The sequence below is a fragment of the Somniosus microcephalus genome, unplaced genomic scaffold (genome assembly GCF_052327205.1).
Source record: "Somniosus microcephalus isolate GS21.2 unplaced genomic scaffold, FLI_Smic_1.0 unresolved_chr1, whole genome shotgun sequence".
NCBI classification, from domain to species: Eukaryota; Metazoa; Chordata; class Chondrichthyes; order Squaliformes; family Somniosidae; genus Somniosus; species Somniosus microcephalus.
The window spans coordinates 120,711,394-120,726,057 of record NW_028225179.1 but is presented as its reverse complement, the minus strand read 5'-3'; the positions used below and the strand labels follow the sequence as shown (position 1 = coordinate 120,726,057).

Below are 14,664 nucleotides of genomic sequence, written 5' to 3'. Positions count from 1 at the left end.
GATGCAGAAGCAATATTAACAATGAGTCACTGATGTCCTCACACACGAACCTGACGGCAAGTTCCCATTGTATCTCTGAAAGATTCGGCCATCGGGTCCGTAAGGGATATTCTACATTATGTCAAGGGCCAATGGGGATCCTTGTCTGTTGTGTATTCCTCTCAAGATGAAGAATGGAGAAAGGTTGTGAAGTCGCCGTGGCGTGTTTCACAACAGCAGCAGAACTACCGTCTCCTTGCAAATAAGGGAAGTGGGACAACTGGTGATGTGGTGGGATGAAAAAGAACGTGCGGAACCTGCCTCAGCCAAACTGATCAAGCAACAACAAGCTGGATACCGGGAAAGAGGGTTTATTTTATGTGCAGTTACTTTCATTACTTGCATAATTTAAGAATGAGAATAAACGGGTATTTCACCATATTTTTCACCTCCTCCCGGAATCTCCTCTGGGTCAACGCATAAATGCAGGTGTTTGTGCAGGAGCTCAAATAATTCAACAGAAGGGTGATTCTGATCGCCAAATAAAGCGAGTTTGAACCAGTGAATGTAATTGTCTCCGTGACACTGACAAAAAAGTGTATTATAGTAACTGGCGCCATCAACACAATAAAGCTCCCCGAGATAGTGAAGAGCAGAATGATGGATGTTCTTCGGTCCTTCATCTCGGGATCACTGCTGCTCTCCCCAGTGTTGCGGCTCTTCAGGGCTCTGCGAGCTCTACTGGCCACTAAGATGTGCCTGGCAGTGAGAGAGTTCAACAGTAACATCGCAGGGTATGGAAGTAATGGGGAAGCTAAGGTGCTAATCCACTTGTAAGCTATCCATCTCGGTGAAGAGACATATCCCGTTACTGTACGACAGCCCCACTCTATATCCCCAACAATATAGTAGGGCTCATAACGGAAATAAACAGGAATGTTTATCAAAAAGCTGAGCACACACACCGCAGTTACAACCACAGTGGCAATTCTTTCGGTGCAAAATTTTACTTTTACTTTCTGACAACAAATGGCTATGAAGCGGTCAAAGGTGAACGACAGTGTGGACCAGACAGAGAGTTGGCTACTAACTACTTGTATAAAGGCAGTACAACGACACGTTATGGTGTAGCTCAAGAATGAATGCAGGAAATGATACCGAAAGATGCTTTCCACGCTTACATTGAAGAGACAGACCATGAGATCTGCTATTGCCATAGCCGCCATGTAACGAGTGATTCCTTTGGAGAGGCCGCACTTTCCCCGGGACAGGATCACAATTGACATCAGGTTCGCTGTAAGCAATGGAAAATCAAAACAGAGGAATTAAAGAAAATCACACCCGCTCGGGCTTGCGTATTTTTCGAATTTATCCACTTATGGGATCTGGGCGTCACTGGCAAGGCCGGCATTTATTGTCCATTCCTTATTGCCCTTGCGAAGATGGTGGTGAGCCGCCTTCTTGATCTGCTGCAGTCCATGTGGTGAATGTACTCCCACAGTGTTGTTAGGGAGGACGTTCTAGGATTTTGACCCAGCGACAATGAAGGATCGGCGATATACTTCTCAGCCAGGATGGTAGAAACCTAGAAACACAGGAAGAAACAGAGAAAAATAGGAGCAGGAGTCGGCCATTCGGCCCTCGAGCCTGCTCCACCATTCAATATATCATTGCTGATCCTCTATCGCAGTACCATATTCCCGCTCTTTCCCAACCTCCTTGATTCTTTAAATGGCGTGTGACTTGGAGGGGAATTTGGAGGTGGTGGTGTTCCCATGTGCCTGCTGCCCTTGTCTTTCTAGGTGGAAGAGGTCGCGGGTTTGGGAGGAGCTGTCGAAGAAGCGTTGGCGAGTTGCTGCAGTGCATCTTGCAGATGGTACACACTGCAGCCATGGTGCGCTGCTGGAGGATGGAGTGAATGATTAAGGTGGTGGATGGAGTGCCAATCAAACGGGCTGCTTTGTCCTGGATTGCGTCGAATCGTGAGACCGAAGGCATGTTACTGAAACCGATCCCTCCCTGGGTCTCCCTGGGTGCGTTTCTGAGTCAACAAGAACCAAAAATAGAAACAGAAAATGCTGGAAATACTCAGAAGATCAGGCAGCATCTGTGGAGAGAGAAACAGAGTTAAGGTTTCAGGTCGATGACCCTTCGTCAGAACCAAGTTCACTTGCTGCTCTCTGCTCATTTAACTGGCCTCAGTCGAGAGAAAAAACCATGAGTGCAGCTTAAAAGTTGCTGGAAATTGGCCCGCTCATTTGTCACACATGATTTGAGTGACAGCTTCAAGATTTGTTCAATGATCTTTTGGGAGACCCATTACTGATCAGAAGCCTTTTCATTGTGTTAAGGTAGAGAACACCGTTGATTAAAATAGACCCTAAGCCGCTTCTTTCATTTCAAATTCGGACACAGAAGGTGTAATTTTAACCTAAGGATCGATTGGAGCGCAAGTGTTGTAGCCCATCGACTTCAATGACGAGTACAATCGGTCGGGGAGTCAGACCAGCGTTGCACCCGCTCCCGTCCGTTTCCCCAAGGCCGGGTTATGTTAAAGTTGCCCACAAAGTCAATTCACAGCATGAGAAAAGTTTAGTGAGTCAGGGGAAACAAAATCTTGGGAGAGAGACACGACATGCGTGTCCACATCTTTAAGAGAAAAAAGACAGGTTAAAGTTTCGCGTGGTGGGCCCAGGCGTCTTAGATCTGATCATCACTCTTAGTCCAGGCAGCAGATTGCAAGGCGTCTCACAAAGGAGAAAACTCACTTTCAGGGAGCACTCGATTAGCACCAACGTTGTCATTTTAAAGCAAATGAGGAAAAGTGCGGGATTTTTATTCAATAAATTGCGACCATTAATTGGCAAAGCAAGGAACGAAGACACGGAGACAAACCGCACCTGGAGAAAGCAGCAATACATTCAAATGACGGTCCACTTAATAATATATACTTACCAGGAACACCAACAATTGCAAGAATGGGATAACAAATCACTGATTCGTCGAGAACGGCGGAGCGTCCCATTTCCTGCATGAACCAGAGAATCGTGGAAGCAAAGTTCTGGGTATGGCCACAAAGACACTGCATCGAAACGGTCGTGTTTTATACACGAGCCAATCCCCCCAGGGAGATCATGCCCTCACATAAGGGCTCGCATTAGCTACGGGCCTTCGAACAAACACATTACAACATATATTTTTTCCAAACCAATAATAAAAGTGCACTCCACGATTATTTGATTCAAGCAAAGCAAAATCCGGGGCGGCATTGGGCGCCCAGGTTAATTAATTCCCTCGCTCTCTCACTCTGTTATACATGCCGCATCTTGGTGATACGGTGCTTTCACTCATTCTCCAAAGGCTCCACCGCTTCAGTTATAAAATTAAAAGGTGAAATAAAGGAGAAGGGGGAATAAAATATGACCCCGTCCATTAGCATGACACGGTCAAAGTGTACATGGTAACCAGACAAAAACCTGAAAGTGATAGAGCAAATCGCATTGACTTCAGGAGGGACAATATCGAAGTTGGGAGGGGAATTAAAACAAAGGCTTCATCTTTCATTCATGTGCAAGAGCCATTAATGAGCCATAATCCAAGCACCCCAGCCATCCGCCCCTTCAACCACCGTCTGCCCCAGCTGTGACAGAGAGTGTAGGTCCCGCAATGAACTCATCAGTCATCAGTCACCTGAGAACTCATTTTTAGTGTGGAAGCAAATCATCCTGGTTCCGCGGGACTGCCTAAGAAGAAGAGACCAGCGGAGCATGGTCGACCATTGAACGAGCATTGGTCACCGTCGTACCTGAATGGTTATTTGATCAATATCTTTTTAAAGTGCACTGTACCTAAAGGCTAATGATCTGCAGCCTCACCTCCAATAACAAGTGCATGGAGCTCATGGACTTCTTTGTGATGAAGATTGAGACCATCTCTTCAGCTGCCTCTGTCGCTACCCTCCTTTCCCCTGGCCCACCAAGCCAAACATCCCCCAAGGCTCTCCCCCTGCCTAGCCCTGAACTTGCAGCTCTCTCTCGTTTCTCTCTTATCTTGCCTCATGCCCGCTTCGAGTTCATCTTATCTCTGAGACCCAACTCCCGCTCCCTCGATCCTATTACCATCAAACTGCTGACCACCCAACTTCCCTTCCTGGCTCCAATGTTACTGGATATTGTTAACGGCTCTCTCTCCTCAGGTACTGGCCCCCTTTCCCTCAAATCTGCCAGCATCATCCCCAGCCTCAAAAAACAACCTTTGACCCCTCCGTCCTTACAAACTACTGCACCATCTCCGATCTCCCTTTCCTCTCCAAAATCCTTGAAAGTGTTGTCACCTCACAAATCCGTGCCCATCTTTCCTGCAACTCCATGTTTGAATCCCTCCAATCAGATTCCCACCCCTGCCACATTACATAAATGACTCTTTCTAAATTCATAAATTCATATGTGATTGTGACTGTGGTAAACTATCCCTCCTCATCCTTCTCGACGTATCAGCAACCTATGACAGGGTGCACCACACCATTCTCCTCCAATGCCTCTGCTCCATTGTCCAGCTGGGTGGGACTGCTCTCCTCTTGTTCCATTCCTATCAATCCAGTCATAGCCAGAGAAACACTTGTGGCAAAGGCCATAACTACAGCTCTGGTCACCACATTACAGGAAAGATGTGACTGCACTAGAGACGGTACAGAGGAGATTTACGAGGATATTGCCTGGACTGGAGAATTCTAGCTATGATGAAAGATTGCATAGGCTGGGTTTGTTTTCTTTGGAAGAGAGAAGGCTGAGGGCAGACTTTAATGTGTTGTATAAAATTTTGAGGAGCCTAGATAGAGTGGATATGAAGGACCTATTTCCCTTAGCAGACAGGTCAACAACCATGGCATCATAGATTTAAAGTAATTGGTAGGAAGTTTAATGGGGAGATGAGGAGAAATGTCTTCACCCGGAGGTAGGTGGGCATCTGGAACCCACTTCCTGAAAGGGTGGTAGAGGCAGAAATCCTCAACACATTTAAAAACTGTTTGGATGTGCACTTGAAGTGCTGTAACTTACAGAGCTATGGACCAAGAGCTGGAAGGTGGGGTTAGGCTGGATAATTTTTTGTCGGCCGGCGTGGACACGATGGCCTGAAATGGCCTCCTTCCGTGCTGTAAATTTCTATGATTTTATAATTCATCCCATGACTGCAGCATTACCTTTGAGTCCCCCAAGACATTTGGCCCCTCGTATTTCTCAGGTACATGCTGCCCCTCAACGACATCATCTGATAAAATCTTCTGATTCCAAATGCATGCCAATGACAACCAGCTCTACCTCACCACCGCCTGTCTAGATCCCTCCACTGCCTCTGATTTGTCACCCTACTTTTCCGACATCCGGGACTGGATGAGCAAAAATTTCCTCCAATTAAATAACGGGAACACTGAGGTCATTGTCTTCAGTCCCTGCCACAAACACTGTTCCCTTGCCACTGACTCCATCTCTCTCCCGAGCATCTGTCTGAGGCTGAACCACTCTTGGTGTCATATTTGAGCCTGAGCACAGCTTCCGACCTTATATCCCCTCCATCATCAAGACCGCCTACTTCCACCTCCATAACATCGCACGACTCCGCCCCTGCCTCAGCTCACCTGCTGCTGAAACCATCATCCAGGCATTTTTTTTAACCTCCAGGCAGGACCATTCCAATGCTCTCCTGGCCGCACTCCCACCTTGCACCCTACATAAATTGAGCTCATCCAAAGCTCTGCAGCCTGCATCATGTCCAGCACCAAGTCCCGTTCACCCATTGCCCTTGTGCTAGAGCAGATAAATCAGCTCCCAGTCTGGCAATGCCTCGCTTGTAAAATTCACATCCTTGTTTTAAAATCCCTCTGCAACCTCACCCCTCCCTACCTCTGTAACCTCTTCCAGCTCGATAAACCCCGATATCTCTGTCCCCCTCCAGTTCAGGCCGCTTGAGCATCCCTGATTTCAATCGCCCCAACATTGGCAGCAGTGACTTCATCTGTCTGGTCCCTAAGCTCTGGACTTCCCTCTCTAAACAAAGAGTAGGAATAAATGGGGCTTTTTCGGGGTGGCAGGCGGGTGACTAGTGGGGTATCGCAGGGATCAGTGCTTGGGCCCCAGCTTTCACAATGGCCCAGAAATTCAGGTCTCCACGGGTGAGTATGCACGGGGTACTCACCCGTAGGCCCAATGGAAGTGCCGGTTTCCTGCATGCACTGCGCATGCGCGGAAAACCGGTTAATCTGTTCCCCTGAAAGGAGGGGTTAAGAGATCGAATGCTTGTGCAGTTGAGGCTGCGCGTGCGCATCGAACTTCGGTTTTTTTTCCAGGTTTCTCCGGGAGGGTAAGCCTGCAGAATTTTGAAATGTAAAATGCAGGCATAAGGCCTGCTTTTTACAAGGTAAGTGGTGAATTAATTAAAATTAAAACATTTTTTCCACAGGTTTATTATTTTTAAATACTTTAAAGCAAGGTAAGTTTATTTTTAGCCCCGTTAGAAAATAAAATTATATTTTTCAAAAACTTAAATGATTGTTTAAAATAGTTATTTAATGTAATTTATAGGTTATTTTAAAAATGTGATTTAAAAAAAATTATTTGAAGATTTAGTACTGCTTTGGGGCCGTAGTATTTAAAAGTCTTGACAGCACTTCCTGTCAGACTTATGAATGGAGCATTCCCTGCTCCAATTGACTCCCCATGGCCCACATGATCCCAGGGGATGCATCGAACTAACTGCGCCCCTGGGATATGCAAGCACTGCGCGCCGGCAGCTGGACCAGGTCCCAGATCAGAATTCCACGGGGGCCCACAGCTCAACAGCCGGTGCACAAGGTAAGTGCAGTTCGGGGGCTTGAGCCCGTGGGAAGCCCCCGACCCAAATTTCTGGGCCAATATATGTCAATGATTTCGATGTGGGAACCAAATGTAATATTTCCAAGTTTGCTGATCACAAGAAACTAGGTGGGATTGTGAGTTGTGAGGAGGATGCAAAGAGCCTTCAAGGCGATTTAGACAAGTTGAGTGAGTGGGCAAATACATGGCAGATGCAATATAAGAAGGATGAATGTGACATTATCCACTTCAGCAGGAAAAACAGAAAGGCAGAGTATTATTTAAATGGTGATAGATTGGGAAATGTTGATGTACAGAGAGACCTGGGTGTCCTTGTACACCAGTCATTGAAAGCAAACATGCAGGTGCAGCAAGCAATTAGGAAGGCAAATGGTATGTTGGACTTCATTGCAAGAGAATTTGAGTACAACAGCAAGGATGTCTTACTACAGTTATACAGGGCCTTGGTGAGACCACACCTGTAGGAGTGTGTGCAATTTTGGTCTCCTTACCTAAGAAAGGTTATACTTGCCATAGAGGGAGTGCAGCGAAGATTCACCAGACTGATTTCTGGGATGGTAGGGCTGTCATAAGAAGAGAGATTGGGTCGACTCGGCCTGTATTCACTAGAGTTTAGGGTTAGGGTTAGGGTTAGCGTTAGGGTTAGGGTTAGGGTTAGGGTAAGGTTTAGAATGAGAGGGGGTCTCATTGAAACGTATATAATCCTGACAGGGCTAGACAGACTGGATGCAGGGAGGATGTTTCCCCAGTCTGGGGGGTCTAGAACGAGGGGTCACAGTCTCAGGATATAGGGTAGGACATTTTGGACTGAGGTGAGTAGAACTTTCTTCACACAGAGGGTGGTGAACCTATGGAATTCTCTACCACAGAAGGCTGTGGAGACCAATTCACTGAATATATTTCAGAAGGAGATAGATAGATTTCTAGACACAAAACGCATCAAGGGGTATGGGGACAGAGCAGGAATATGGTATTGAGATAGAGGATCAGCCATTATCATATTGAATGACAGAGCATGCTCGAAAGGCCGAATGGCCTACTCCTGCTCCTATTTTTCTATGTCTCTATGTCTAAACCTCTCCACCTCTCCACCTCTCTCTCCTCCTTTAAGATGCTCCTTTAAACCTACTTCTTTAATAAAGCTTTTTGAAACGTGTCCTAATGTCTCCTTATGTGGTTCGGTGTCAAATTTTCTTTGACGGTCACTACTCTGAAGTGCCTTGGGAGGTTTTACTACATTCAAGATGCAATATAAATGTAAGTTGACGTGCAAAGTAAATCAAACAACCTGCACTGACTCCATGCCTACAATGGGATTCAAATCAACAAACAGGAGGAGAGCTACATCAAACTAACCAGTGCATCTTTTTTGGTCAATGACCAGATTAAATACGGACCTGAAATTTGAGAATAATAATGCAATATTCAGCACTCTGAAAATCCTGGATAATTGTGCTCGAGATCTGTAATTAATTACCTACACATGAAGTAAATAGCTCACTGCACCATAAGAGGTTTCTGCAATTGACTGAATGGGCAGAGGGGGATTGGACATCACTGTCCATGTTGAACTACTTCTACTTTGACTTTGCTTTTTCCGCGTGAATTTATTTCAATTTCTCTGGAGGAAACGGAGGAGGGGGGTGGGGCTGCAGCCATTCCATTTTCTGCTCTTGTTTATTGTCCAGTTCCAGTTTGAAGTTTGTCTTCTGTTAGAATGTAAGAACATAAGAAATAGGAGCAGGAGTAGGCCATTCGGCCCTTTGAGCCTGCTCCACCATTCAATAAGATCATGGCTGATCAACGACCTCAACTCCATTCACTGGCCCTATCTCCATATCCCTTGATGCCCTTACTAGTCAGAAATCTATCGACTTCTGTTTTGAATATACACAATGACTGAGCCTCCACTGCCTTCTGGGGTAGAGAAATCCAAAGATTCACCACCCTCTGTGTGAAGACATTTCTTCTCATCTCAGTCCTGAATGGCCTACCCTTTATCCTGATGCTGTGGCTTCTGGTTCTAGACTCCGCAGCCAAGGGAAACATTCGCCCAGCATCCATCCTAACAAGCCCTGTAATAATGTTGTATGCTTCAATGAGATCCCCTCTCATTCTTCTCAATTCAATAGAATACAGGCCAATTTATTCAATCTCTTCTCATACGACAGTCCCGCCATCCCAGGAATCAATCTCGTGAACCTTCGTTGCACTCCCTCTGTGGCAAGTATATCCTTCCTTAAGTAAGGAGACCAAAATTGTACACAGTACTCCAGGTGTGGTCTCACCAAAGCCCTATATAATTGGAGTAAGACATATTTAGTCTTGGACTCAAATCCTCTTGTAATGAAGGTCAGCATACCACTTGCCTTCCTAATGGCTTGCTGCACCTGCACATTCACTTTTAGTGACTCATGTACAAGGACACCCAGGTCCCTTTCAGCATTTGCATTTCCCAATCTTTCACTATTTAGGAAATACTCTGTCTTTCTGTTTTTTCTAACAAACTGGATAATTTCACATTTACCCACATTATATTCCATCTGCCATGTTCTCGCCTGTTGTAGGTGTTTTGCGGACCAAGTGATATGCAAGATCGATGCTCACACCATCCCTGGAAAAGATGACAGACTCAGAGTTATGGTTCAAAACGGTCTTTACTCGCAGGCCTGGGGAGAACCTTTCAGATTGCTGTCTGAATCCAACTCCACCGATATCTGAGCAACATTCACAATTACACAAAAATCAAACCCCTCCCCTGGGGGCGGGTGCAAAGCTTATCAGCATATACAGAGTTATAGCTAAATGGCAATTATAAACCATGACATTTAATCCTTCCTGCCGCCTACAAACTCGCAGTTCTGTTATCAGTTGGTCCTGTCACCTTCTGCGACTGGGGCCTAATCTTAATCTGTTACTTTACAACCATCCATTTGTCTCTGACCAGGTGGTTTGCTTGTTACATGTTTTCTTTAAGATACCAGTCCTCATTAAGTCTGTTCAAAGCACAGACTTTTGGCCTTGTTCTCGGGTTACTTCTGCAAAACAAGCACATTCTGATTAGTCCCACCATACTTTGAAGAATGGAAGCCTGTTGTGAGTTTACAACATACTAATTCTTCGGTATGTTATCTTGTATATGTGTTGCCTTGCTTGGCTGAAAAGACATCCTCCCCAATCTTCCGACGAGTTGCTCTGCAGTTTAATTTCTCAGCATTTGAAGTCACTTAATCATGTTCTTAAAGCTTAGCTGGATAAACGCAATATACAGACCTATATATCGTTTAACTCAGGGTATGGATTAACTCATTACCTCCACCTTGTACATTGGTGCTACATTATACGTATTCTAACATACAAATCTAAACTATAACAGTAATTTGGTTACTTCAGTCCCCCCTTATGGCCCATTGGTCACTTTGATCCAATATGGCCACTGTGCTACAGTTTAGGATTGGTTGCTATGAGTACCGTCGCCCTAGTGGTACCAAGCCATGGTGTCTAGTACTCATACTTCCACAATCCTAAACACAGTTTTCATAATAATTCTTCTCATGCCCTACCCCTTGTTTTTTGGTGGTTAGCAACAGTATTTATTTCTCTCCTTCCTTCTTTATTTGTTTGGTTATGGCTTGTGCTAGGTTTTGGTTCTAGCAATATCCACAAAGTAAGAACAATAGGTCATTAATACGGCGCCTTGCACAACTAACAACACGTGTGACATGATCCTTATCCAGGGGTGTATATCGACATTTAGCCCCCAGTTCCAGAACTTATTGGACCAAGGAGTTTCCACTAATGTTGTACCAATGTCTTTTTGTTGTTTCTTTAAGTCTTCCTCTATTTTATGATAATAGTTTAAAACTTCCTTCGTTTCCTGCCATAATTTCTTCCAAGCTTCCTCTTCCTCTTACTTAGAAATTGCCTTGGCCTCTGGTATGACATAAGTTTCAACCTCTTTATTATGTCCCATATTATCAAGTGACTAGGTTTTTGTTTCCTGTGGTCTTGGTGGGTGTATATATTGGTGTCCTATCTGTGTAGATAATTTGGATCAAAACAAAAGTTTGGTTGGGGAATGGGACAAATCAGATCTTGATATTCATATTAAGTTCCTCGGAGTCCACATCATGGAAGACCTCTCCTGGTCCCTCAACACCTCCTCTCTGGTGAAGAAGGCCCAGCAGCACCTATATTTCCTAAGGCGGCTGAAGGGATGTAACCTGTCACCCCTGATCCTCTCTAACTTTTACCGCTGCACAATAGAGAGCATCCTGACAAACTGTATCACAGTATGGTATGGCAGCTGTAGCTACTATGACCGGAAAGCCCTGCAGCGGGTAGTCAAAACTGCCCAACGCATTACCAGCACCCGGCTACCGACCATAGAGTACATATACCAGAAACGCTGTCTACGGAGGTCACGGTCCATCATCAAAGACCCTACCCACCCCAGCCACAGTCTGTTCGCCCTCCTGCCATCTGGGAGACGCTACAGATGCATTCGCACCCATACGACTAGATTTAGGAACAGCTTCTTTCCCAGGGCTGTCATCCTACTGAACTCCACAAATAAACTCTAAAGCCTGCACATCTGCCAATGCACTTTATTATGGTTATGTTTATGTTAATATACTACAAGCCAAATGTATGTTGAATGTTTAAATGTCTTAATCCAAATGTACACTCTCGGGAGCCACAAGCCTACATTTCGTTGTACTGCACTTGTGCACTAACAATGAAAATAAAAGTTGAATTGATTGATTTGATTTGATTTTGATTTGATATTTCTGTTCAGTTGTGGTGACAAAAAATGTCCCATTGTTCCTTGGTGCTACCCTTGTCCAGTGTACCTCAAGGGTGCAATTGGTGATTTTTGTAAATCCACACTTGGATGTGTCTCCCTCGGTGGGGGAAGTGGGTGTGTGCACGCCCATGCCCTTCCCTTGTGGTGGCACCCGTCCATTACCACCCCCTTATGGTTCCATTCTTCTGGTTATTGTCTTCATCCTTTTCCCAAAGTGCCTTGGTGGGGACATCATGATATTTAAACCAACTTTCCCTTTGTATCTCTCCTAGATTAATCACGTCGTATAGGGGCTGTCCCTCTTCTGGGATTTGTGGGATAGCCAGTACAAAGCCAATCACCTTAGTCCATGGGGTCAGACAATTGCCTGCCCAGTATACATGTCCCATTTTTTGCCCCTTACCTAAGCTTTTATTTGTCTCAATCCAAGGCTCCATATCCTTATTAGTAATCCAATCAGGGATCTGTCCATTATTTATTTGCCTCATGTTATGCTGAGCATTCGACAATAGCCATGAGCCATACATGGCACATACTAATTCTTTATGGGTTTGGCGAGAAGCATTGTTAAGTCGATCAATAATTGTATTGATTGTTTCTGCATGAGGGACTACTTTCTCTTCCACCCCCAACAATTGCATTATTGTTTGTTTTCCTGCCAGTGCCAATTGCTGGCTATTTCCAGTGGCTTGTTTTAGTAACTTCTCTATTTTTGCTTGTAGTTCTTCTTCTCTTTCGTTTACTCCTTCTATGTCCAAGCTATTAACTGTTGCTAACCCAGCCGCATACCCTGCTCCGGTCGTTTTCAATACTCGCTGTTTCTTATGTCTCTGTACGATAGATTTTCCCTGTGGACCCTCTAAATTTTTTACCCACAGGGAGTTCCATATTTGATTCGTATGATTGTTACATATTGCGGGCATCCCAAAAGTACTCGTATTAATGGCAAGCTTAATAACTCTATGTGCCACATTAAAATACACCTCATCCTGTGTTTTCCTTATTACTACATAAGAACATAAGAACATAAGAAATAGGAGCAGGAGTAGGCCAATCGGCCCCTCGAGCCTGCTCCGCCATTCAATAAGATCATGGCTGATCTGATCCTAACCGCCAATCTACTATCACAGAACCATCACCTAAATCTAACAGAATTAGACACACGAAATAGGAGCAGGATCAGGCTACACGGCCCCTGGGTCCGCTCCACTACCCACAGGGCCATGACCGATCCGAACCTAGACTCATGTCCAAATCCCTGCCCGCTCCACATAAACCTTTATTCCCTTTACTTCTAGGAAACTGTCTATTTCTGTTTTAAATTTATGTAATGATGTAGCTTCTACAGCTTTTTGGGGCAGCATATTGCATGGACCTACCACCCTCTGAGTGAAGTAGTTCCTCCTCATCTCAGTTTTGAAAGATCAGCCCCTTATTCTAAGACTATGCCCCCTAGTTCTAGTTTCACCCATCATCGGGAACATCCTCCCCGCATCCAACCGATCCAACCCCTTCAAAATCTTATATGTTTCAATAAGATCGCCTCTCATTCTTCTGAACTCCAATGAGTAGAGTCCCAATCTACTCAACCTCTCCTCATATGTCCATCCCCTCATCCCCGGGATTAACTGAGTGAACCTTCTTTGTACTGACTCAAGAGCAAGTATGTATTTTCTTATGTATGGACACCAAAACTGTATGCAGTATTCCAGGAGCGGTCTCACCAATGCCTTGTACAACTGAAGCAATACCTCCCTATTTTTATATTCTATCCCCCTAGCAATGAAAGCCAACATTCCATTGGCCTTCTTAATCACTTGCTGCACCTGCATACTCACCTTTTGAGTTTCGTGCACCAGGACCCCCAGATACCTTTGTACTTCAGTACTTTCCAGTTTCTTGCCATTAAGATAATAATTTGCTCTACGATTTTCCTGCCAAAGTGCATAACCTCACACTTTCCAGTATTGTATTCCATCTGCCAAATCTCTGCCCACTTATTTAGCCTGTCTATGTCCCCTTGCAGGTTTTTTATGTCCTCCTCACTCACTACTTTCCCTCCCATCTTAGTATCATCTGCAAACTTTGATATGTTGCACTCGGTCCCCTCCTCCAAATCGTGAATATAGATTGTAAAGAGTTGGGGACCCAGCACTGACCCCTGCGGAACACCACTAGTTACTGATTGCCAGTCTGAGAATGAACCATTTATCCCAACTATCTGCCTTCTGTTAGATAGCCAATCCTCTATCCATGCCAGAATATTACCTCCAATCCCGTTATTTTTTTATCTTAAGCTATAATCTTTTGTGTGGCTCCTTGTCAAATGCCTTTTGGAAGTCTAAATACACTACACCCACTGGTTCCCCTTTATCCACCCTATATTTTACTTCCTCAAAGTACTCCAGCAAATTTGTCAAACATGACTTCCCCTTTATAAAAACATGCTGACTTTGTCCTATTAAATTATGATTACCCAAATGTCCTGTTACTGTCTCCTTAATAATGGACTCCAATATTTTACCTACCACAGATGTTAGGCTAACCAGTCTATAGTTTCCAGCCTTCTGTCTACTACCCTTTTTAAATAAGGGCGTTACATTAGCAGTTTTCCAGTCTGCCAGGACTTTTGCTGAGTCCAGGGAGTTTTGGAAAATTATTACCAATGCATCCACAATCCCTACCGCCACTTCCCTCAAGACCCTAGGGTGTAGGCCATCAGGTCCATGTGATTTATCCGCCTTGTGTCTCATTATTTTACCGAGTACCACTTCCTTAGTGATTTTGATCGTGTTTAGCTCCTCCCCCCCTATAGCCCCCTGTTTGTCCAGTGTTGGGATATTCTTAGTGTCTTCTACTGTAAAGACTGATACAAAATATTCATTCAGTGTTTTTGCCATCTCCATATTTCCCATCATTAATTTCCCGGTCTCATCATCTAAGGGACCAACTTTTACTTTAGCCACCCTTTTGCTTTCTATATAACTATAAAAACTCTTACTATCTGTT

At 44.7% G+C, this 14,664-nt stretch overlaps 1 protein-coding gene across 1 annotated transcript; it reads right to left on the bottom strand.

Moving 5' to 3' along the window:
- Nucleotides 1-374: 374 nt before the first annotated feature.
- LOC147095761 (putative G protein-coupled receptor 139) lies at nt 375-1,362 on the bottom strand. The gene has a single exon (XM_085973998.1). The coding sequence runs from the start codon at nt 1,263-1,265 to the stop codon at nt 375-377; it is 891 nt and encodes a 296-aa protein (XP_085830124.1). The 5' UTR covers nt 1,266-1,362.
- Between the last annotated feature and the right edge of the window lie 13,302 nt (nt 1,363-14,664).

Coding starts and splice junctions, on each gene's coding strand:
- LOC147095761 (XM_085973998.1), bottom strand. CDS start 1,265: ATGTCAATTGTGATCCTGTCCCGGGGAAAGTGCGGCCTCTCCAAAGGA.